The following is a 26,048-nucleotide window of genomic DNA, read 5'->3' as shown; positions in this document are numbered from 1 at the left end:
CAATAAAGGAGAGCAATAAAGCAATAGAGCAATAAAGGAGCAATCCTCCCTCGTCCGTCACGCTGACCACCAGGAGTCGTGTAATGTGTCGTCGTGTTCGTGTAATGGCGTTGTAACTCTGCGCTTACGCAAGAAATTAGTGTCACTCGCACTACGCAAGCGCCGTATGCAACATGCGCCCAGCGCGCGTGCGCTGTCTTCGAGACTCTGGTTCACACTGCTGCGTTTTACGCTTGCTTTATGTGCTTTTCGTCGCGGAACAGGTTCACGTTGTCGGTTTCGCAGTCGCCGTTCACATCATTGCGTTGGGCCATTACGTTCCTACAATGAACGAACGCCGTTCACAACGCACCCTCCAGGGAGAAAAGGGAAACGCCGCAGATACCGTGAGCTTCCCACGCATAGAGTGCGCATGCGCTATATCCTCTCCTGCTATTGGGCACTTGGCTTGCGGTGCTTGCATGGAGAAGTTGGAGTTGGCTCAGCTCCTTCCGTTCCGCTTACGGACTGAGTTTGCGGAGAGCCGGGCTCTGTTGCCATGGCGACGATTCGCCGCAAGCGCAACCGTAAACTGATGATTGGGGTTTTTTTGGCGCATGAGCAACTAAGGCTATAATCAACCGTAAACGCGGCAGTGTAAACCAGCCTTTAGCGCACTTATACGCTAGCCCGCTGGTGTGCCACTGTTGTGGCATGTGAGAAGTATTGCAACTGCACGTGCGCTGTTTGACGATGAAATCATTCACCGCCTGTACACTGCGAAGGTGCCGCTGAATGGCCCTGGGCCCCGATCTTGAACTTTCCCACAGCGGTCCTTATCGTGTATTTAAAGTTCGCGCGCTCCAAAGGCGATTTGGTATAGGCTCGCGCAAGAGCTCGGGGCGAATCACAGGCCGAAACAATGCATTATGGGATAACGACAAATTCAAGATCGATCTGAAATTGACCGAAATTGAAAATCCAGGTCGATTTTCTAAAGGATCACGTGTTGGATTATGTAACTGATATGACTTCGCTGTTACTCTGTCAATAAAGTCTGTGTTAACACCTACACTGATCAATTTATCTTTGTGAAACACTATAGCTATTCGTGATATGCTTATCTCATGTATACTCGCAGCATAGCCAAAATCAAACTGAGTCGTAACGTGTACCTCCAATGCTTCCTTTCTACATGTTCAATATGTTTCACCAGTTTACAATCTTAAAAGATTTTCTTGGTACCTTTTTCGCAAGTTCATCGGTGTTCGCAAGTTCATTGTGGGTTGCTGCGTTTCTCCGTCAAGTCGTTATATCACTTCGTATTATTATTATTATTATTTTTTTTACTCTTTACAGCAGATGGTAGCCCTAGTGGTTTCAACGGGTCTGCACACCGCTGCCCTACACGTGTGCGCGCACCATGAAAGTTCTGCGAATCGCTAACCGTTAAGGCGTACCTGATGAGATCACTGGAGTTTCAATGGCACAAACGTTTCATACCTACAATACAGCTCGCTAATATTCGAGGGAAAAACACAAAAGAGAAAACAATTCGAGCCAAGCATCCGTCCGTGCAACTGTCGTGCCATATGCAACTCTCTTTTTCGTTGTTCTTCAATTCTGCACAATTCTATTCCGATGCCACTGCGTCCAAGACTGACTTCATATTCCTGAGTCACACTGTTGTCAATATGCTACCTCCCATTTTCGCTGTATATGTCGTATCAGCGCACCCTCATCTGTTACGAGCTGTTCTATCGTCCCTGTCCACTCGTGTGAGACGTGGTTGATGATGATGATGATGGTGATTCGGAGTTCAATGGCGCAAGGGCAGCTTAGGCCATAATGCGCCAACACACATGTTGAGCATGTACCTAGACTAAAATTATAATGATTATATTAAAACCAGACAGAAATCAAAAAGGCACAGTGAACGAAATGGGATGGATTACAGATTATGCAGTTGACCGATGTCCTTTAAAAACTTAAAAACACGTACGATGGGTAAGAGAGGTTCATCCCCCAGCAAAAGACAGGGATGAATTGGCAAATGAAAGCGGTAAAATTCAGAAAAATAACGATGACGCTCAACCTCGTAAAGTGGGCATGTAATGAGTAGGTGGAGTACAGTCAGCTGTACCCTACAATGCATGCATTCTGGTGGCTCTTCGCCACGCAACAAAAAACCGTGTGTCAGATGTGTATGACCAAGCCTTAAACGGCTTAAACTGATCCCCTGTAGGCGGTTTTCGACATTACAATATGAGTATCCGATTGACTGCTTAATGAGCCTAAGCTTATTGTGATGCTGGGTGTCCCAGTGTCGTTGCCATGTGCTGTTTATTTTCGTCCTCAAGACCCTGCGAAAGTCCTGAAGAGGGACATCAAATGAGCTAATGTAAGAAGAAAGTGCGGCTGTCGCAGCTGCATCTGCATATTCATTCCCGGGTATCCCAACATGGCTGGGTACCCAACAGAAGGACAAACGAAGACCTTTGCGCAAGGCTTTGTTCACTAAGTATTGTGCAGTCAAGACCAGGTGGTTCTTTTGTTTGTGTAAGCTACAGATAGCTTGGAGGGAGCTGAGGGAGTCACTGTAGATAACTGGAGATTGAATCTGCTGTTCTAGAATATAGTTAACCACCAAGATAATTGCATAAACCTCAGCACTAAAAATTGACACAAGGTTCATGAAACGACAGGATTTTGTACAAGACCCTGTTACCATTGCACAGGAAACAGCAGTAGCTGTTTTTGAGCCATCTGTATAAAAAGCTGTATGCTCTCCAAAAGTACCAACAAGATACATGAAGTCCTGTTGGAGAACACACGGAGGAGTATCCTGCTTCCTATATTTCATCAGAGAGTAGTCAGACTGTGGAGGTGGTTGCCATGGCGGAACTCTTTCATCCAATTCGAGAACTGGAGTGTGATACTCAGGAAACCCACAAGTCTCAATGACCTGTAACAGACGCACGCTAAAAGGAGGGACAACACTGGGCTTGCTAAGAAAAAGCTGTTTGAACCGTGTTTCCTTCACACAAGGCAGAGCTGGATGGTTCGGGTAACCCCTTACTCTGAGTGCATACGATATTGAAAGGTACATCCTCCGTCTCTCCAGGGACTACTCATTCCCTTCAACATAAAGGCTTTCAACTGGTGTCGTGCGGAAAGCGCCAATTATCAAACGCAGCGCTTGATGATGCAACGGATCGAGAATTTTTTGTACAGATTGGCGGGCAGATCCATAGACACTTGAAGCGTAATCCAGTCTAGAGCGTACTGTGGAAACATAAATCTTGTGTAATGTGTCTCGATCTGCTCCCCAGGATCTGTGAGATAGTATCTTTAGGAGGTTCAGAGACTTCATGCATTTGGTCTTGAGATTTTTAATATGTGGTAGGAAGGTAAGCTTACTGTCAAAGGTAACCCCAAGAAATTTGTGTTCGGATTTTACCTGGATATCGCGACCACCCAGATTTAAAGACGGTGGTGGAAACATTCCTCCCACCCTCGAAAACAGGACTGACACAGTTTTTTCAGCCGAGAATTTAAACCCGTTTTCAGATGACCACTTGTTGAGCCTATTTATTGCTAGCTGCACTTGTCTTTCGCATATTGTCAAGTTTGCAGAACAACAAGATATTTGTATGTCATCTACATAGAGAGAATACGATATCGAAGGTGGGATGGCGTATGCCACTGAGTTGATTTTGACTAAAAATAAAGTAACACTGAGAACAGATCCCTGCGGGACTCCGTTCTCCTGACAGAAAGGACGAGACAACACAGTGCCCAGCCGGACCATGAATTTTCTGTTTTGAAGAAAATCGGCAATGCATCTAAGTAGGCGTCCCCTTAAGCCGAAAGAATAGATGTCCTGAAGAATACCATACCTCCATGCAGTGTCATATGCCTTTTCTGAATCAAAAAAGACGGATAAACAGTGCTGCCTTCTAACAAACGCTTCACGAATGGTCGTTTCTAAACGAATGAGATGATCCATTGTGGAACGCCCCACCCTGAAACCACATTGCAGTGTTGATAGACATTTGTTTTCCTCAAGAAAATGGACAAGGCGACCATTGACCATTCGTTCAAAGGTCTTGCCTATACAACTCGTTAGAGCGATAGGTCTGTAACTGCTCGGACAAGATGGTTCCTTGCCAGGTTTTAGAAGTGGTATAACCGTAGCGATTTTCCAAGACGATGGTAATGTCCCTTCTATTCACACCCGATTAAAAAAGTGTAACAAGATTGCCTTTGACTCGTCCGACAGATGATAAAGCATAGGGTACATGACATTATCTGGGCCAGGTGCAGTCGCCTTTGCAGAGGATAAAGCTCGCAGAAGCTCCACCATGCTGAACGGCTGATTATATGAATGGTCATCACTACCATTCATACTAATTTTCTGTTTCTCGGCAATGTTTTTGTGTTTAAGGAAGTCTGCACTATAATGCGAAGAACCCGAAACGCTCTCAAAGTGTTGACCAAGCACATTTGCTTGTTCTTCTAAGCTTTCACATGGACGGCCATTGATTTGCAGCAATGTAATGGAAAAATTTGCGTATTCACCTTTAATTTTTCTGAGCCTGTCCCAAACCACCTTGGATGGGGTATCGCGGGATAAAGACGATACAAAGTTTTGCCAAGAGGACCGCTTGGCTTGTTTCCTTGTCCATCTGGCTTTTGCTCTTGCTCTTTTGAAGAGTAGAAGATTTTGGGTAGTGGGGTACCTCCGAAATCTATTCCATGCGCGGTTTTGAAGTTTTCGAGTCTCCTCACACTCAGTCGTCCACCACGGCTTTGGTCGTCGTGGTAGATGGTGAGACGTTTGTGGTATAGATTGAGTAGCTGCTTGTTGGATGATGTTCGTGACTAAGTTACTGGCTTCCTCAATCCTTATCTCATCAAAAGGAATTAAGGATAGGTCACAATTTTCTGAAAACTTTCCCCAATCAGCATGTGGAAGTTTCCATCTGGGAGGTCGACTGATTAAAGAATTTACAGTACGCAAAAATTTCATAACCACAGGGAAATGGTAACTCCCGTGAGGGTTATCCTCTACAGTCCATGTCAGATCTTGGAGGAGGGATGGACTGCAGAAGCTAAGATCCAAAGAGGAAAAGGATTGTGTTGCAGAGTGTACATAGGTATGTAAACCTGTGTTCAGTAGACAAAGCGCTGATGAGAATAGAATCCTTTCTAACATCTTTCCTCTGGGATCAACTCTGGCACCACCCCAAAGGGGGTTATGAGCATTAAAATCACCAGCAAGAATAAAAGGAGACGGAAGCTGGCCACACAAGTTTTCAATGTGCGTTTGCGTAATTGCTGTTGCAGGTGGGAGATAAATCGAACATATTGTTAAAATTCTATCGAGGCAAATTTGTACTGCAACAGCTTCCAGATCTGTCACCAAAGGGACCTCTTTTGCTGGAACAGCCCAACGGGTAATGATGGCTATTCCACCGGATGCGCGGGTTGTGTCAGTTCGATCTTTCCGGAAAATGTTATACCTTCGAAATGGATTTTGTGTATGTGCCAGGTCCCCCAAGGTCGCCATTTCCCCATGTATTTGTTCCTATCACGATGCGTGCAATGCCGGAGGCCGCCCTTAGATACCCCATTGTTAACAGACGTTGGCTTGCGTTTGATTGTAGCGCGCTAAAGATCCAGTTGAAGCACAGTCCAAGCCAGGCCAAGTCACCGAAGGAGAAATGGACGACTGCGCCTGTGGCGCCAGTGGCGGCGCCTGGTACGACAGGTACGCTATGTGATGCACGCAGCCGTGCACTAGATCCTTCCGATCGCTCAACACGGTTAAAAACGGGACCAAAAAGTGAAACACGACACAGAAAGTTGTTATACGCGTTTTATTTGGACATATAAAGGCTAGATTCATTCGCAGAAACAACAAAAACATTTTGCCGCTAAACTTAGCGCGCTGAAGTGATCCGGAACGGCAACAGTGGGGTATCTAGTGGCGGCCTTCTTCGTTGCACGCTTTTCCGAGGTGAGTTTGGAGGACCTGGTATGTGCATTTAGGTATGTTTCTTGGACACAAAAGCATGTTGTATTGTACTTTTCAAAAAGATCATGAATATCGTCCAAGTTGGAAAGCAACCCACGACAATTCCATTGGAGGATTGTGTGGCCCATCAGAAGTACAGAACTGATGATGATGATGATGATTAGGATTTTAATGGCGCAAAGGCAACTTTGGCCATAAGTACATGATGATGATTGGGATTTTTTTGGCGCAGCGACAACGAAGGTCATAATGCGCCAAGCTTGGTGATGTAATGTAACTTAAGTTAAAACTGTAATGATGTACTTAAAACCACAAGGTAGCATAGATAAAATAACGGAATTAGAATAAGAACAAAGGGGATTAAAATTTACAACTTGTCGAGAATACCTATGTCTCTAAAAAACTTAAAAACGTTCTCAAATTGAACAAGAGGTTCATCACCCAGTAAAAGAGCTGGGTGAAGAGGAATAAAGTTCTTATAGAAGTGTTGAAAGTACCGTTGGCGATGAGTGTTGTACAATGGGCATTCTATGAGAATGTGTATGATGGAAAGTTGTGTGTCGCAGTTCATACAATGCGGCGGCTCCTCTCCCTCAAGTAGGAACCCATGTGTGATATGTGTGTGTCCTATCCTTAGCCGGCAGCGTGTTCTCTCTTGAAGCCGGTTTTCAAGAGGATAAATACACCTCCCAATTTTACCTTTTATGAGACGGAGTTTATTATTGTCTTGAGTTCCCCAAAATTGCTGCCACTTTGCCTTCATTTTGTATTTTAGCACGCGAACTAAATCCTCAAACGGCACATCAAAAGGAGTAACATCATCGGACTGCAGGATGGCAGCTGCAGCCCGGTCAGCACATTCATTTCCTGCAATGCCCACATGGCTGGGCACCCAGCAAATGGTTAACTTGTATCCTTTGCTAGTGATCACTGATGCTAAGTGTCTTGCACGTTGAATAAGGAAGTTTTTTGTTTTGTGGAAGCTACATATCGCTTGCAAGGCACTAAGAGAGTCAGTGTAGATGACTGATGATGTGATATGGTTCTGCAAGATAAAGTTAAGCGCCAAAATAATAGCATAAACTTCAGCGCTGAATATCGACATCACCAGATTTAGACGATGTGCCCTTGTCGATGTCGTCGTTACCATTGCGCACGATACGCCTGTGCTTGTTTTTGATCCGTCTGTGTAAAGGTCCACATGATCACCAAAACTGTTCCTCAGTTGTTGAAATTCTTGTTGTAGCACAACTGAGGAAGTATCGGTTTTCCTGTACTTGGTTAATGAGCAGTTGGACTGTGTTGGTGCTGACCATGGAGGAAGATCTTTGCCAGATTCGGATACCAAGGAATTGTATTCATTGAAATCATAACATTGAACCTGGTGTGCAATACGCATGGACAAGGGACATGTAGCAGAGGGTCTGTTAAGAAACAGCTGTCTAAGATGTGTACTTTTGACACATGGAAGCGCCGCATGTTGAGGGTAACTTTTCGTCCTCAACGCATAACGGATAGCGAGATAAGTGCGTCGCCTCTCGAGGGACATCTCATTACATTCAACATATAGGCTTTGTACTGGTGAAGTCCGGAAGGCCCCGAGGACTAGTCGTAGCCCTTGGTGGTGTATGGGGTCCAGACGTTTCAATGTGGAGGGCCGTGCCGATCCGTAGATGATGCTTCCATAGTCTAGCCTTGATCGGACAACAGAGGTGAAAATACGGTGAAGAGTGTGTTGATCTGCTCCCCAAGATCTGTGTGAGAGGACTTTTAACAGAGCCAAAGATTTTGTACATTTCACTTTCAGGCTACTTATATGTGGCAAGAACGTGAGTTTCCTATCAAAAATCAGGCCTAAGAATTTGTGTTCTGGCCTGATGGCAAGAGATATCCCGTTCATATAAAGAGATGGGTCTGGAAGCACCCCTCTCCGCCTTGAAAAAGGCACACACACAGTTTTGTCTGCTGAAAACTTAAAGCCGTTCTCAGTGGACCATTTACTCAGTTTGTTAATGGCAAGTTGCAACTGTCTTTCGCATGTGGCTAAGTTCGAGGATGAACATGAAATCTGTAAATCGTCGACATAGAGTGAGTATGTTATAGTCGCGGGTATAGCTTTGGCAACAGAGTTCATTTTGAGAAGAAACAGGGTGACACTCAGCACACATCCCTGCGGAACGCCATTCTCTTGTACAAACAGGCGGGAAAGGGTTGTACCAAGTCGAACCCTAAACATTCTTCCACTGAGGAAGTCTGAAATGCAGTGGAAGAGGCGGCCGCGTATTCCACACGATTTGAGATCAAGCAATATACCGTATCGCCACGTTGTGTCATATGCCTTTTCTAGGTCAAAAAAGATTGATACACAGAGTTGTTTTTTAACGAAGGCTTCGCGAATAGTAGTTTCCAGACGAACAAGATGATCAGTGGTAGAACAGCCAGCCCGGAATCCACACTGGTATCTGTCAAGCAGGTTATGTTGTTCTAGGTAATACACGAGGCGGCTGTTCACCATTCGTTCGAATGTCTTTCCTAAGCAACTCGTGAGTGCTACAGGCCTGTAGCTTGTTGGGTTTGAAGCTTCTTTCCCTGGCTTCAAGAGCGGTATGATTGTTGCAGTCTTCCAATTGGAAGGAAGGTGCCCTTCTTGCCAAATTAAATTGAATAAATATAGTAGTGCTTCTTGGGAAGTTTTAGACAAATGCTGGAGCATGGAATATGTTATACGATCTGGTCCAGCTGATGTTTGCTTTGTTATTGACAGAGCTTTCAAGAGTTCAATCATTGTGAAAGGCATGTTGTAGAGGCACCTGTCACCTCCACTGCTTTGAATTGTTGCTTTTTCAGCACTTTTCTTAATTTTTATGAAGTCTTTACTGTAATGTGACGAACTGGAGACGTTTTGGAAGTGCTCGCCAAGGACATTGGCCTGTTCACTCATGTTTTTGCAAGGTACTCCATTAACTTGTAAGAGTGGTATTGTGAATCCTGTGTAATCGCCCTTAATTTTTCTAACTCTGTCCCAAACCACTTTAGAAGAAGTGTTGCTGTTCAAAGATGACAAGAAGCTCTTCCACGATGCACGTTTAGCTTCTTTTCTTGTCCACTTAGCTTTCGCTCGAGCTCTCTTAAATTGGATCAGGTTGTCTGGAGTCGGGTACCTACGAAAGATACCCCACGCTCGATTTTGATCTTTCCGCGTTTTCCCGCATTCATCTGTCCACCAAGGTTTGGGACGCTTGGGGAGACGGCCAGATGTCTGCGGGATAGATCGCTCAGCAGCATTTATAATTATCCCGGTGACAAAACGGTTTGCATCTTCAACAGACCTACCAGCTAAGGATGATGCCACAAGACTGGCTTCCTTTTGGAACAAGTTCCAGTCAGCCTTGGACAGTTTCCATCGTGGTGGTCGTGTAAGAAAAGTGTTTGTGGAACCACGAATTGTCAGGACTACGGGGAAGTGGTCACTCCCACGAGGGTTCTGTTCAACGGTCCAGTCAATACAATTATAAATGGAAGGACTACTAAGAGATATGTCTAAGGATGAAAAACTTTGTGTTGAGGAGTTTATATATGTATGTAATCCTGTGTTTAGTAGACAGACTGGTCGTGAAAGGAATAACCTTTCTACCATTTTTCCCCGGCTATCTACCTTTGAACTGCCCCACAAGGGATTGTGGGCATTCAGGTCACCTAGAATTAGGTATGGCTGAGGAAGTTGGTCACAGAGCTGTTCCAAATCTCTCTGTTCTATTACCACTGAAGGGGGCAGGTACAGTGAACATATCGTAATGACCCTGTCCAGGCATACCTGGACAGCTACTGCTTCCAAATGTGTCACGAGTGGGATCTGTTTTGCAGGTGTGGATAGTGGAAGGACCACAGCCACACCTCCAGATGTACGTGTGGTGTTAATACGATCCTTTCTGAAAACATTGTGTCTGCGAAATGGGTTTACACTTTGTTCATTCAGATATGTCTCTTGTAAGCAAAAACAGACTGCATTGTATTTTTCAAAAAGGTCGTGAATGTCATTTATATTTGAAAAGAGGCCTCGACAATTCCACTGAAGGATTACCTGTCCCATAAAGAAAGTAGTGATAAATAGCAACAAAGAGAGACTGTACATTATGTGGGAGGTGTAACCCTTGGGGGCTTATGTTTCCCTAGGGACGTACTACCCCTGCCTCGGCCTCCTTTTTTCGTTCTCTGTTCCTTCCATGGGGAAGGATTGGGGGGAAGGCTTGACGATGATTTCTGCGACATGCAGTCATCATCGTCAACATCCATCGTGTGTGTGGCAGCCTGGGATGAGCCCCCTGTGAGCCCGTCCCAAACTGACAGCTCGCCATCAACCTCCGTAGAGGTTGTGGCCGCTACTTCCCGGCTGCCCCCCTGAGCAGCTGGTGCCAGCGGAAGCAAGCTCTCCGCAGGCTTTTCTTGTGTGGGGGGAGTGTGGGGTAGAGACCCAGAAGTCTGGGTCTCTACAGATTTCCTCAGTGGTGCTACTCCCCTGCGCACCACTTCGGAGAAGGTTCCCTTTTTTGAAAACTCAACCTGCGCTTTTGCATCTCTGTACGAAAGATTCTGTGTCACTTTGACCGTCAGTATGTCTTTCTCTTCCTTCCACCGTGGACAGGAGCGAGAGTAGACAGGATGATTACCTTTACAGTTTGCACATCTGACATCCTTCTCACAGGTCTCTGCAGCGTGATCCGTGCCTGCGCATTTCGGGCAGGTGGCCTGTCCACGACAGACCTGCGAGCCGTGGCCAAATCGTTGGCACTTAAAGCACCTCCGCGGATTTGGGATATATGGCCGGACGTGACAGTTGATGTACCCTGCTTTAATGGTAGTGGGAAGCTTATGTAATTGAAATGAAAGGACAATGTGTTTAGTGGAAATCTCCTTACCGTCTCGACGCATAGTTATTCGCCGCGCTGTCACAACACCTTCATCCTTTAGACCTTCTTCGATTTCAGCATCTGAACAATCAAGAAGTTCATGCTCAGATATCACGCCCTTCACTATGTTCAGCGTACGATGCCTCGAAACTGTAACAGGTACGTCAGCAATTCTGTTCAGGGAAAGCAGAGTCGAGCTTTGCTGTCGTGTCTGGACATCGATCTGCAAGTCTCCTGTAGTCAACTTTTTCGCGGAGTAGGACTTCCCCATGGCTTTTTCCAGTTCCTTCGCTATCACAAATGGTGATACTTTGCTCAGGGGCTTAGACTCGTTTTCTCCATGGATGATCAGGACCTTTGCAAACCATGGTTCTGGTGTGAGGTCCAGTGATTGTGTTGCTAGTACATCGGTGCGGTGCCGCTTTCGGTACCGATCATGTTTTTTTGAGTTTGAAGAATCCATAAAAGAAATGTTGTGGTTCAGTGCAGTGGTGCGTCGCCCACCATGGAGCCCAACAAGGGAACGTGTCCCACACGCTAACGCCTGCCTCTGCACTATACCCTAGTGCAGCTTCTGGGGAGTGAAAGGACTGCCCAAGGTTGACCCTTGCCGCCAAAGAAGGTGAAAAGAGGAAAAGGAAGATAGTGAAGGAGTGGAGAAAGAAAAAGTAATGAAGGGGGAGATGGCGACTAGCTGAATAATCCTGGCCGGGCCTTCCAGGACCACCCGACTATGGGAAGCAGGGGCCAAAGCGGTGTATTGCTTTCCCGGAGGGGCCCCGAAGGGTCCAAAACAACCTCCGGGTCCACTCAACCGCCAGGATCCCCTTTTCCCCAGACACGGGAAAGCCACGCACAGCTATACGTGGGGGTCTCCCTCCTGCGGCGACCCAACCGTTGGTGCAGGAGGGGGCTACTGCGGCTGCTGCCGGGCGATGGGGGCGCCAAATTCCCGACGCCGGTGGGCCATAAGTACAGAACTGAGAAAAAGTGCATACAACATTTTGTTATGTCGACCAGAAAGAAGGATTTCAATTACCTATGGCTCCTAGGTCTTACTCCTCTGGGGAGGAGTAATCCTCGGCTTCCGGGGTTTTCTTCTGGCCTCCGCCAAATCCTTCTCCGATATCTCGGAGAGAGAACCACTCCTCGAGAGGTTTCCTCTTGCGGGCGTCAGAAATGGTGAGCTCGTGCTCCCCAAGGAGAGCTCCGAGCTCGAATCATCATCACACTCCATAGAGCCCGCCTCCATGGAGGGTGATGACAAGGGTAGGACTGCTTTCGTAGTCACTACCGTAGTTTCATCTTGGGGCTTCGTTTTTACCCCATCTTCACTTGCTGATAATTGGTTACTACATGGAACATCTGTTTGCGTGTGTACAGTTACCATCTTTGGTTTCTGTTGAAGCACTGCCGAGAAGGATCTCTGTGTGATGAAAGGAGATACTCTTTTCCTTGCTTCGGGGTAACTGATGTTTTCAGTAACCTTGATGCGTAAAATCTCCTTTTCTAATTTCCATTTAGGGCAGGATCTCGAGTAAGAGGGGTGATCATTAGTGCAGTTCACACAACAATCATGCCCTCTACACTCTTTCGTATCATGACCCTGCTGGCCACAACGAGCACAGCACGACGACCCACGGCAGGCATCAGCAGCGTGCCCAAAACGGTTGCATTTAAAGCAACGAAGAGGGTTTGGGATATACGGACGGACCTCTGCAGACAAATATCCAACTTTCAATTTATCAGACAGTGAAGGACGGTCGAAAGTAAGGACAACATTTCTGGTGGTAATATATTCATTGTTTTTCCTTATCTTAAGCTTTCGAACATCGATTACTGCCTGCTCCTTTAGGTTTTCAAGAATCTCCTCTACTGGGACATCGATCAGCTCAGCAACAGCTACCACACCACGACACGTATTCAAGGTCTTATGCAAGGAAGCACATATGGGGATACCAAGCATTTCTTGGGCGTTCAGTATTTTTTTGCAGTATGTCTCTGATGTGCATTTGATGAGAAGGTCACCAGATCGCAGTTTCTTGATTTCGGTGATGTGGTTGGAGAGGGAATACACCGCCTTCTCAATAAAGAAGGGTGACATTTTCCCAAGTGGTGTACTTTTTTCTTCTTCCGGGGAAGTAGCCGACAAGACTATGTATTTCGACAGAAAAAATTGTGTATTAGATTTCGAGATTTCGGTCCGGGGGCGTTTGCCGCCCCCGATCGGAGGGGAAGAGAAGTGTTTAACCATACAGGTTTGATTGCTAGGCATTCCACAAGGTCACCCACACTTCATGCCTATACATGTGGGAAGGTCCCGGAGTTTTCAGAAAAACCCGTCGGCCAGGGCCTGACCAAGACCCTGACCGCCACCGTTCAAGGTTTCTACCCTTCACCTCACATCCCCTCGGCACGGTACGGATTACACCTTAGGACTGGGGGCTGGGGTCCGTGGTGGCGCCACTCACCAAACACCAGCCGAAGCCGGTGCCCCCTGCGGGGCGTGTGAGACATGGAAGGATAAGAACTCCCACAAACACTGCAAGTAGGCAGATAACCACTCCTGTGGCAGGGCTTTCTGGAAAAGCAACCGTCCGCTTGTCTCTCCTCAATGCAATGCAAAGGCGGCGTGTGTGTCATTAGCGCATTCTCCGACGCCCATAGTGGGTCGATGGCCCCAAGCCGGGGCTCACCGTTCGGGCTTGTGTATATACTGCTGTCTGACCGCGCTCGATATCGGCCTCCGGGATTCGCTCTGGCACCCAAACGATCTTCCTTCGATCGAAACCAACTCTCCGGAACGGTGAAAAACTTACCAGTCGTTGGTAATAATAAGTAAGACATTTCGGTATCTCTTCTCCGACGTAGCATTTATTTCTTTTTTTTTATTTGATCTACTCACAATTGAGAGTTAAATTACGACTGTCTAATGCACTGTATTAAGCAGAGTTAGAGGTAACTCGTTACAAGTAACTCGTTAGTGTAACTAAGTTCCTTTTTTTTTCGGTAACTTGTAACTTAACTCGGTACTTTTGCGCCGTGGTAACTTTCAGAGGAACTCGTTCCAGGTAACTTTTTCAGGTAACTTTGCCAAAGTAACTTAAGTTAAAAGTTCCAAGTTCCTTTTAACTAGCTTTTCACTCACGTCCCCATATTTTCTTGCTTTCCCTCCTGTTCATTTATGACATTTTTTTTTGCCATAAAACGTGATATTCAATGAATGACAGTATTTTATTCAGGAACTAAGAACCGCTGCCATTGAAATGAAGCTGAACCATTGTGCGCCCACAGGGGGTAAGATGCAAAGCGTTCGAATAGACCTCTACCAGGGAAACGTCATCATGACATTGGTAGACAAACTGAAACCGAAACAAATCGGAAGGAAGGCTGGGTTCCACGAACGGGCACTCGTTCGCTTCCTCCCATTGGAAGAAAGTCAGAAGTAACTTGGAAGTAACTCGTTCTTCTTCTTTTTTTTTTGAGTAACTGAGTAACTGCGAGTTACATTTCACGCTGAAGAACTTAGTTACATTTTGCACACGGTAACTTAACTTGTAACGAGTTCTTTTTGACGGCTAACTTCTCAATCTATGCTATTATGCTCAACAACTGGACGCTGCAGAAAACCGGCTTCGTGGGGGGACACAAAATGCAAACACTGTCGTCAGCTCGACGCCATTGAGCGCGTACTAAGGAAGCGTTATGACGGCGCGCGTTAAAAAGAGGACGTTAAAAAGAGGACACCTCAGAGGTATATGCTTGGACACCTTGATGATGTACTGCGTCAAGTCTTTAGAACCCTCATAGCTTGATCTAGCGCCTTGGAATATCAGTCAACCATTGATCGATCATAATCCCCCCCCCCCAATCCTCACCTCATATAAGCATGCTTCCTTACCTTCCAACCTAACTCGTGACGTAGACTACAACTGCGACTTTCAGCGGCGTACAGACAATAACAGATGGATAGGGGATATAGGAGGAAGGTGTGGAAGACAGGAGGTTTAGTATTCGTCCCAAAGACGTCCTCGAACCCACTATCTTCATGTCTTTAGCATGATCTTGGAGGTACAACTACCGAGTGGTTGCTGTACCAAGTCCTTGCCCAAGTCCTTCTTGTACCAAGTATCTTGTCGCATCCGTTGAAAGATCGTGAAGTTGTTCAAATATATCCCCGCGCTACGTCCAAAAAGAGAAATAGATCGCCAACCCAGGGAGACGTCCAGGATACGGCGTCATTGTTGCCCAACATAGGGATCTTGCAACGAGCGTATTTTACGCAGGCCCATGTCATAAAGCGTGCAATCCGTCTAAGTAGGTAATAATGTTTACACGTTCATATTGTTTCTTTGTTTTTGTTTTACGCCCAACGAAAGTATAAGAAAGAAAAACGCGTCCTCGTTCAAGACATATCGGAGCAGATCTTGGTCAGTGTTGAGGTCAATCCCGATCAACTTGGGGGATTCATCCGGGTCAACCTGAGAGCTGCTCTCCATAAACTTGGGAACTGATGTGACACAACTTGGGAGCTGCCCCAGATGAGATTCAGAGCGCATGTGAACCAACTCGATGGCTGATGTACGGGTCGGTGTCGCTCAACGACCGCGCATCTAATGTAACCATTTCCATCCTCTAGTGATCGGGTATTCGAGGCGTGACGTTATAAAATAACAGGGCAAGGTGCAGCAAGCGACTTTTCAAGTCATGTGAAGTGAAAGCGCCTCAATTCAGAAATCATGTAATCAATCATGTAAGCAATCAGTAATGCGCACGAATAATGACAGCCTTTATAGTTTTATCATCAAGCAATCATGCAAGCAGTCATCATCAATCATGTAAGCAATCAGTAATGAGTACGAATAATGACAACCTTTATAGTTTTTATATCCTAAGGATGAAATAAAATTGAATCGAATTGAATTGAGTTGATAGTTTTGTAACGCAAAGATATTTTCAAAGTCTTACCCTGCCTGCTCATTTTAATGTAGGGGGAATCAGATAATAATAACGTACAAACACTCACGCCACTAATTAGTTTTTCACAGACCTGAAGAATATAACAAGTTCGTACCTACAAATCGCACACTATAGAAAAAAGCTATTTTTGCCAAAACGCGCTTCTACATAAATCTGACTGCGGATGCCATCGATAACGATTAGTCACGCTATCATTGCATATTTATACCCCTTTGGTCACGACGATGTTACGGCGGCATGCGATCCTTAACACCATTAATCTGCAACCTAAGCTACAACGGGCAATACTCATGCACGAGCACTTTGCCCAAGCCAAACACCATTTATCAGTAAGCGCGACTTCACGCGCGGCTCGATGCGTTGAATGTCGCCAGCTTTCTCATTCGAAACTACTTCGTGGCGACATACTCAATCGATGAACATCAAAGGCGTAGCTAGGAGTCTCAGTGCGCAACCAAATGTTATTGACGTCCAGAGTGGGTTTATTATACGAACGGTACTAGCTACGGCTGAACCTGAACTGTCTCTGCACTTTTCCGTGTGAGTACGGCACGTACGAAGAATAGGATGAGAAAAATGTTCTAGGGTCTGTCTACTTGGATGACGTTGCAGAAAACACGCTGCCAGATGAGGGAGTCTGATGATGATCATGATGATGATGATGATGATTCGGGTTTTTATGGCGCATGAGCAACTAAGGCTATAATGCGCCAATACTGGATCATGATGATGATCAGGGTTTCTCTGGCGCATCGTGAACTAAGATGAGGGAGGTTAATGAACACGAGGTGTTGAAGCACAAGCCGCAATTAATCCTTATTTCATATTTAAAGTGGTATGGTTTGATTTATGTCATGGATTGATGGTGATAATGATGATGATTCGAGTGTTTTTTTGCGCATTGATAACAAATGTGCCACAACTGATCATGTAATTGATTTTAATTGAAACACTCAGACGTTTTGCACTCTGGCAGTCGGCATCATCAAAAAGCAAGTGGCAGCCTCCTCGGTAGTCCAGTCGGTAACGTGTTGACTTGCTGAGCTCCCGGCTTGGACGCGTCCATTGGCACCGTCCGAGGACGGTGGCAATGCTGGGGAGGTGAACATTGCCGCTTCCAGCACCGTTTCTCATAACATAAAAGCGCTAAAAACAGGACGAACACAAGACACACACAACATCGGTGTCGTGTTCGTCCTCAGCATCGTTCAACATCGTGTTCGTCCTGTTTTTAGAGCTTTTAAGTTATGAAAGTCTGTCATCAACAAGCCCAAAGGGTTGTTTTAGTTTCCAGCATCGTGTGAAGTAAATATCCGGCGTACGTCAAGAGAACCCCAGGTGATCGTGATTGATTGATTGATTATTTAAAAGAAAACCAGGGCGAAATTGAACTTGTCTCGTGACCAGTTCTGCTACTACCAAAACAAAACAACAAACAAACAAACCACCCAAAACAAACAAAAGTACATGCCCCACCCGCAGTCCTATATACCCTCGGCACGTGCAACATGTCGCCATACTATATGGGCAAACAAACCTCACGTGTAACGTGGCGGCAGCATTACAGCGTGCTTTTTTGTTACTCGAAGCCCTCGCTAGGGGTCCGCACTGTCGCTTTAAACGAAGCAGAAGAAGAACGAGAGAAGGGCGCTCCTGCAACATATCCAAGCTGCAGCTCTTTTTTTAACGAGGGCGAAGCACATGTTGGAAAGAATCAGTTTGGTCATCTGCACTCGGTCTAATTATGATTCTTTGAGCAGTCATTGTGAACGAAAACATAAGTACGAGCAACTGCGCAAAGCAATTAACGTTGAATGAAAAAAATAAAATAAAAAAGAAAACGCTCCAGACCGTACCAGTTGCGAGCAATAAAAAAACATGTCTGCATCTCAACTGAGAACGGGTGTCATTTTCTTCTTCAGCCATTTTAAGCAACGGTCCGGTCACAGGACTCCATCTTACTCGAGAAAAGACGAGGTACATTTTTATCTAACACATTTTTTTCTTCTCCTATCGACTACTTCCGAATTTTAGGCGTCCCATTACTATCTAGGTTTCTGCGCCTTATCAGTTTTTTCTGTGTAAATTAATCTGATAATTGTGTTAACTGTGTAATCTGAGAAGTATGTTAACGCGAACAAAATGCGTTCCATTTTTTGGCATCATGGCAAACGCGTTTAAAGGCAGTAACCTTACAAGCCCCTCACGTGGCTGGACCATGTGTGTGTGCGTTCCGTGTATTTTCACACTTGTGTGTTTTACTTCCGAATCACCACCACCACCACCAATAATGATTATCATGATCACCCTCTTCCTCCGCCTAATTGGCATCATCACTACAGGGGTTTTCACGTAACAATTGTAACTCGTGCAGGCGATGTGCAGTTGAGTGCCTCACACTAGTGAAGCCAAGATTTTATTTTATTTTTTTGTTACAACCAACCAACAAACACTGATGGACTACTTCAGATAACACACTACTCATGTTGGTGATGATGGTCATGATTGGAGTTTTGATGGCGCACAAGCAACTGAGGCCATAATGCGACAAAAAAAGGTGGTTAGTGACTAGGTAAAAGCAGAAATATTAGACTAAAATTGGCATTTCACAAAGATTGAGGCATAAACATGATATATGAGCAACGCTGGATAAAACTATATATCATTTAAATCGCCAATACCATTAAAATTGCTATAAATTCTCATGAATGGTAGAAAAGGCTCATCACCCAACAACAAGGCTGGGTGCACTACTTATGTATGGGTATTACTGATGGTGTTTATTTAATCTCGAAACCACATAGAATATGATCCACGCCTGGCGCCTAGTGCTGGTTGTCGCTATGTTGACGCCAGTAGTCATGGGATATCCCGATGTCTCCCAAAAAGCTTATTCGTGTCTTCTGTGGTACGATCAGGTAAGCTAAATTTTTCTGTCATTGCGACCAGTCGTTGAGGATTTCTACGCAGTACGAGCTTTACAGTTGTTGTTGTTGGTGGTGATGATGCAAGTTTATAACTGTGTCTACGTACCATGGTAGAAGTCGAATACTGATGCGGCTGCGATGTGTATGAGTAACTGTAGCGCCACTCATTGCATGCCGATAGCCTTCGACGACGACGAATCGGCCCGTCTGTTTCTCGTGCACAGCTGGCATGCATATCGGCAGTTCAGTTCTGTGTCGCGCAGATTAATCCGACCTAACCTGGCTCCTGGTCTTTGAGTCTCTTTCTCGGTAGGGCTTCAGTAACTACAAATTGGTGACCCGAACGTGATAATGGCTTCGGAGCCCCCTCAGGCCGGAAACCAAACGCTCCCACCTCCTACTGCCAACGCCCCATCGCATACGGGAGACAAGGCTGCCTATCTAAATCCATGGCACATTTGCACACCTACACATGACCTTATAATGTTGTGTGTAATACTATACAGTGGCCTACTGGCACGGTGGGCCTAGACCCAGACTTTTCAGGCATGTGTGTTTTGCAGTTTGTCTGCTATTTCGTCATATGAGGCAGATTTCTAGAGGAGTTGGGGTTGGAATTAGAGGACTTGTGCGTTCACCTGTACGTATTTTGCTAACTGGAGGTTTTCTTACACAGCAAGAAAAAAAAGTCTGCTTGTTCGTGTAAACCTATTCACTGGAGTCTCCGTTAGTTTTCCCCTCTGACAAAAAACATTCGAAACCCAAATATGCATATTATTCATACAATTATCTGAAAGCAGTTAAAAGAAAGACGTTGAAATCCAGTTGCAGCCCTTCTGCACTGCCTTGCAGCATGCGTCGTCCTCTTGCGCCCTTTTTCTGTCCATATAAATGGGACAAATACAGGGACAGGCGTGAGCCATAGACTGACTTTGAGATTAGACTTGACCGTTGTGATATACGTTCAGGTGTCACCTGCATAATTTCACCTATCACCTACAGCCCATAATCATGATGGCATGTGCATGCCTGTTTTCTGCTTGACCCTGATGTCCGCACTAGATAAAGATGAATGATGACTGTCTTCGTGATGATGATTATTCGGGTTTCTGTGGCGCATCAGCTATTAAGGCCAAAATGATGACTGCCTTGAGATATCATAAATTTAATTATCAAGTTTCGTCTCGAGCAGATGGCTCGATTGCCACTGACCGTGATGTCATTGTGGAGAAAGCGCATGTAATAAGATTCAATTATAGTTTATAAACAATTAGCTTCGAGTGTAGCTCAAATATATCTTGCACGGCGAGACCGTACGGCATAGGTTGTTGATGATTTCTGGTTTTCCTGGCGCACGAGCGACGAAAGCCATAATGCGCCAAGACAATGGCAGAGAAGGTACTAGCTAAAAGTTGATGATGATGATGATGATGGTTGGTATTTTCCGGCACAGAAGCAACTTAGTCTATAATGTGCCACGCTCTAAGAAAAAAAAAAGGTAGAATTTCCTACCCAAAGTTGCAGCAGGACAGGACTTCTACCATTTCGTGCCTATCCACACGCGACTTATCCCCCGGGGGCTTAAGCGGCGGCGTCCCTTTCCCTTGCTCCTCTCTCTCGCGTTTGCTCCAAGAGAAAATGGTAGAATTTCCTACTCAAGCTGGTATAACGACAGTTTCTACTCGGCAGTTATACCCAAAAGGTAAAACTGGTTGGACTAGAAATACGGTTGCAATGCAGTTCTACCGAATCGGGCAGAAAATCATACCTTTTTTTCTTAGAGTGCAAGCTGACACGTTTCGTCAACTTAGACTTAGACGTTTCGTGAACAATGCTAGACAATCTACGCTCCTGATTTGTGTCTCTTCCGCATATATACGTGGAACTTTCTCATATACGCAGTGCGAGCGGAACTATGAATGCTGCAGTTACTATTGCGAAGTCAGCCTCTGGCTAGGGGATAAGCGGTGTCTCTGAAGGACAAATCAAAGACTTCACACTTCAAGCTTACGAATAAAGTATTTTGACTAAGTGCCTGTTCTCCTATAGGTTCAATAAACGCGTTCATTGCAACAATATATTGTTTTTCTTTGTTGTCGTCTCACACTGCATATTGTTAATAATACGACCCTTACCAGTGGCATGATTTTTTTAGTAAGCTGTGTATTACGTACATAATGAATTTTCCAATGACAGCTGGAACACAATCACACTCGTTTTTCCTCTTTTAACCTGGTAATGTACTTCAGGTAAGAACACGACCTACTAGATTATAACGACCATGTCATAGGCACCCCTTCCCAGCGCCGCATTTGGAAGCTAGCCGTGGCGCTTCTCATCGTCCCAGTTATTGCTTCCTCAACTTCTACAATACTTTGTACTTCAGCTTACCTTGGTATTTCTGTACAAGCGGTGGATATTCCACAGATGTTTCATTCTGAGGTTGATCATCGTCATCATTCCACGCGTTTTCATAGGAGCTATTGCTGTCGTCTGCTACGGAAGTCGTACATACGCTTCTGCACGTTCAGAATTCAAATTTCCATCGTCCAATCGCGATGCAGGTCTCGCGTGCCGATGAGTAGCGCCCCTAGCGGATCGTGCGGACGGGCTCCTCATAGGGGTTGCCGATTATGACATGGTCGTTATAATATAGTAGGTCGTGGGTCAAACACGCCGCATGTATAGAATAAATACTTTCTTCAGTTTAATTTGAGCGACACAGAGCAACTGTGGCTGTGAGAAGAGAATACTGACGATCCCGCTTCCTTGATGTCTTTAGCGTCCAAAGGCCGACATGCATGTGACGTTTTCTCGACGGTTGTCTGCTCGGCTCCGAAACCAATCAATGGGCCAGACCTGTCTCGCCGACGTCTGGAGGAGCAGATACTTGATGTGAAAGGCGGAAGTGACGCGTTTGTCTTGACCAGTCGGCGCCTACCGGAAGCGGTCTCCGGCACAGCAGTGTGCAAGCGCTTTCGTGGATAGGCTATGAAAGTAGCAGGCAACCAAGTTGGCTGATGATGATGATGATGATGATGATGATTCAGAGTTTAATGGCGCAAGGCCAAGATGGCGTACAGGCGAAGTGGGCAACACAGTTGGGACAAAGAAGCATTCCTCTTGTGGAAGGAACCAAAAATGGTCGTCCCAGTTACAAAGCAAGGATATCGCGATGGCTGCTTCCTTCTATTCTTGAAAGCCATGCGGTCCTACAAAATGGGAGGACTGTCTTCGCATTCTTCGTCTTTCATGTTAGTGGGCTTCTGTTGTCAAATTACATGCGTGCCGTATAATGGTGTTTTATATTGTAACAGTGGAAACGTTAGAAACATAGCCGGATGTACCTCACATCCAGAGTCATGTACTATACGTATTTTATCTATGTGTGTTGTCGCACGTGTCTTCTGTTCTGTATATTATTTTTAATTCGTGCGTAATTGAAACGTTTTCAAGAAATGCAGCAGCAGACCCCTAATTGGCGTCACCCAGCTCCGAAGTTTGCGAATAAACATATATTATCTCTCTCTTTCATCTGTTTTGGCGCATTGCAGCCATAGGAACTCGTGCGCCATAAAAACTACAATATCATCATCATCTCTCTCGCTCTCTGTGATATATGTTCTTGCTTGTGACACTAAAGAATGCAGCTTGGGGCTCCGAATGCGAAGCGTCGCCGACGCCGCGCAAGGAATTTTCCAGAAATCGCAGTTCGCGGGTCGGCTCGATTGTTTTCGGCCGAGCTGACGCCAGAACTGCGGAACTCGGCGCTTTGCCGTCGAGGGAACATTGGGTGCTGGTCCCGCTTTAAGGGGGGATCACTTCTGCGCAATACAATAGAGAACGTTTGTTCCCACACCGCTCAGAAACGGCGTAAAACATCGTCAAAGCAGAAGTTACTAGCGTGTTGACCTTGCTTTACCCTCGGCAGTGACACATTTTGTAGAATTCCAGGACTGTCCGTTGATTTGTATTGAGCCCGAATTCGCAAATATTTTAGTGTGCGACACTCTCTGAGATGACAGCACGTGTTCGCGACGCACCAAACTTTAATTTATTAAAAATCAACGGCTCAACCTTGTCCTCTAAAAAACTACGTCATTGACCAGGGGAAAAAAATAGCAGAACACGCCAGCACCAATCTTAAGATCATAGTTGAGAGCGTTCACGTGTCTTATGCGAACGAAAGTCGCCCATAGATTTCTGAAGAAGTGATTCCCCCTTAAGGGAGCGACACATGTACAGCTTGGTGATGATGATGATGATGATGATGATGACGATTTTATGGCGCACAAGCAACTAAATGTACAGTTGGGGACAAACTTTTACGGAACACTTCACTAGCTTTTTTCTTCATGGGAGCGTCAACCTGCTAGCTATATACGGAAGAGACCGAGTAAGAAACGGGTGACATATGCTATTCTATCCGTCTCTCAGTAGGCGTGCCCGTACCTGTCTGCTGCTAGGGTATAGCCGCAATGGAGGAATGCGACACTCCGGTGTTCAGGTGTTCAGGAAAATTTTGTCCCAAACTGTGCACCGCACACTGTACAACTTTTGTCCAAATCTGTAGGACAATATGCGCGACGAGTCGTAGGGCACGTGTCATCCTCTGTGGGAGCTCTTTGCCCCCCCCCTCCCGCCTCCCGCCGCGTAATAGACCCCTTTCCATACGCAATACACAACACTGTCATATCACAGACAGAAAAAAATATCACGTGCTCGCAGAGTGCTCCTCATGTCGCTGCAGAGAATGAAACTATTGGTGCGGCGTGTCGTCCGGTGCGGACGGCGACCACCGCACTCGCAGAGCAGAGCACCCTGAAACGGATTGTTGCGAAATATAGGTAGTCGCGAGAAACCATGTAGGAAAGAAAGAGATGGGGAGCCCTACTGCTCCGAGAAGTGAAGCCAAGATTGGGGGCCACTCCAGTGACATCACCGCTGGCCTTCCGGTTTCGGTTACGTACATCTCTATGGGAGCCTCCAACGCATAGTTTCGGAATACTTGTACAGGTGTGGATGTAGCGCACCAAAGTGCCGTGTGCAAAGCGACCTCATTGGGCTATTCAGGTAACGTGACCCTCCTGTGGCTCCAAAGAAGCTACAGCTCACCTCCTATCCCCACGTCACTTGCCCCACGCTCCCCTCTCCTGTTGAAGAGCCGTTGGGGCGCCTCCTTTCCTTCCTTCCTCCATGGCAGAGACTCTCTCCGACACGTCTCAGTGCGACTGAACCGCCTGGATATCTCCGCTCCCGTCGGCTAGATGTGCCGAGGTGGTAACATCACGAACCAGGCAGCCAATGATGATGCCTCTATGGCAGATGTGGTTGGTCTGATAAAAATGGCGCACGGTCTGCATTCAGAATACAACGAGTGGCTGATTTCGTGGAGTTGCGCTGAGGGCCAAGTGAAATAAGGAAAGAATTTTTCTTGTTTACTGACTAATCACGTGAGGAAATCCTCCTTCCTTACGTTAAATGAACTGTAAGCGAATGTTGCTCTGACGACGCTGTTATAGGGCTGTTGCAGTGAAGTTTGCACAGCGCCATTTCGGGCCTAAACGGCCGCGGATCCCAACAGTAAGGAGTTCCATCAGCGGGTTTTGCATGGTGTGTCAAACGGTATGGTGCCAAGGAAGCTACAAAACCTGTAGGAAATCAACAGAAAAAGCGGTGCTTCTTGAAAAGCGCGGGCAACTCGAAACCGTGTACTTGAAAGTGCCGCGTCGTCTGCTAAACTGGGGAGTGTTGCATGATTTGGGGCGCTGATGTTGCTGCTCACTTGCGCCGCCTGGCCCAGAGCAACAGGCCCATAGCGACACGGCGGTCGAGAGTCCTCCCTGAGATTTGCAAACGCTGTACGGGATATGGAAACGACGGAACGGTAAGTTCAAATTTTACATTAGTAACCGATAGCTGCTCAACATCTTGACCCCTTCAAGAACTATAGAGCAGACTCAGCTCGGTCGTATGCGCAAAAATTTAAGTTGGCATGCTGGTTAAGCTTGATCTTTAAGTCTATTGTATCATGACGTTACACGCGTGATGCATACCGTTTCCACCCTTATATATCTATATGTAACTGGTAGGGCCTAATTTCGTGAACTGTGCCATTATTCCTTACAACATTATACGACACTGTTCAAAGACACACCCATCTGTTGTGCCATTTGTAAGGCGAGCAATTCCAAGAAGACGAAGAAGTAGCACATGAAACAGAATGAGTCTTGTGCAGTGACGTCGCTTTTGGTCACGTCACTCGAGAAAACATATTGCCGCATCGGAGTTACTGCAGGAGGGCATGCCGTGAGTCGTTGCAGTGTGCATGCAATTACCAAGGTATATTGTAAAAAAAAAAAAAAAAAACACGCTGTTGGCTCATTCGGCACGCGGTATGACGCCTGTGACGCATCCCCATGTTTTCCCGAGTCACGTGGCTCAAAGGCGCTCAAAGGATGTGCGTGACGTCATCTGCACGAGCCTCAATGATACTGGACTTGGGAAAACCTTTTTCTTTTTTGTGTGTGTGAATGTGTGTATTTGTATGTCTAAAGGCTATATAATTTTCTGTGTTGTTCTACATGTCTTTTGGAGTACATCGAACTTCTGTTTTATATTTGGCATTGCTCCACCTGTTCTTATTTTTCACTTTTAGGTATGTATTGCAGATGGTACTCTATGCAGTTATGGCAGTGGTTCTTTGATGGAATTCCGCAGTCTTTTGGTGATTTTTTGTGTTTTGTGCAGTATTTTCCATAATTATTTCCATTAGCAGTGAATGCAAACTGGTTTTTTCAGGGATCACCCGCCATGGCTGCACCTTTCCTCTTGTTTCTTTTTTTTACTAGTTTCTTCGTATAACTTCCTATTCTTCATCGGCTCTACAGTAAATAGATAGTGCTATACGGCTAACAGAAATTAAGTAACTAATTAGGAGCAATACAAAACATCCAAAGTTGGGCATGACGACTGCCAACCACATCCCGTTGGTCTCACCATCGTATGATTCCCCATTGTTCTTAAACCTTTCCTCAGGCTAATTGAAACACCCTTGTAAACATAGGCAGACACGTGACAGCAACATGGCACATATACTCGTCAGCAATTACTTCCTCCGTTGGGTTTTGCCAGCTAGGTCGTAAGGCGTAATGTAAGTATGCAACACGTCATAGTTTTTATAGCTTTGTTTCATTGTGGAAGCAAAATGTAACG

General features: G+C 45.8%; 1 protein-coding gene and 1 long non-coding RNA gene across 2 annotated transcripts; one reads left to right on the top strand and one right to left on the bottom strand.

The window, feature by feature from the left end:
• Window positions 1-10,150: 10,150 nt before the first annotated feature.
• On the bottom strand, window positions 10,151-11,389 carry LOC135373446 (uncharacterized). Its single transcript, XM_064606646.1, has one exon. It carries the CDS (start codon window positions 11,387-11,389, stop codon window positions 10,151-10,153), a length of 1,239 nt encoding a protein of 412 aa, XP_064462716.1.
• A 6,406-nt stretch (window positions 11,390-17,795) lies between these two features.
• On the top strand, window positions 17,796-20,909 carry LOC135373482 (uncharacterized). The gene is made up of 3 exons (XR_010416485.1): window positions 17,796-17,883; window positions 18,711-18,824; window positions 20,736-20,909. It is a non-coding gene; the product is annotated as an uncharacterized LOC135373482 (long non-coding RNA).
• Window positions 20,910-26,048: the final 5,139 nt, after the last annotated feature.

The sequence above is a fragment of the Ornithodoros turicata genome, unplaced genomic scaffold, assembly GCF_037126465.1.
Source record: "Ornithodoros turicata isolate Travis unplaced genomic scaffold, ASM3712646v1 Chromosome25, whole genome shotgun sequence".
Lineage (NCBI taxonomy): Eukaryota > Metazoa > Arthropoda > Arachnida > Ixodida > Argasidae > Ornithodoros > Ornithodoros turicata.
This window is presented reverse-complemented; position numbering and strand designations above follow the sequence as displayed.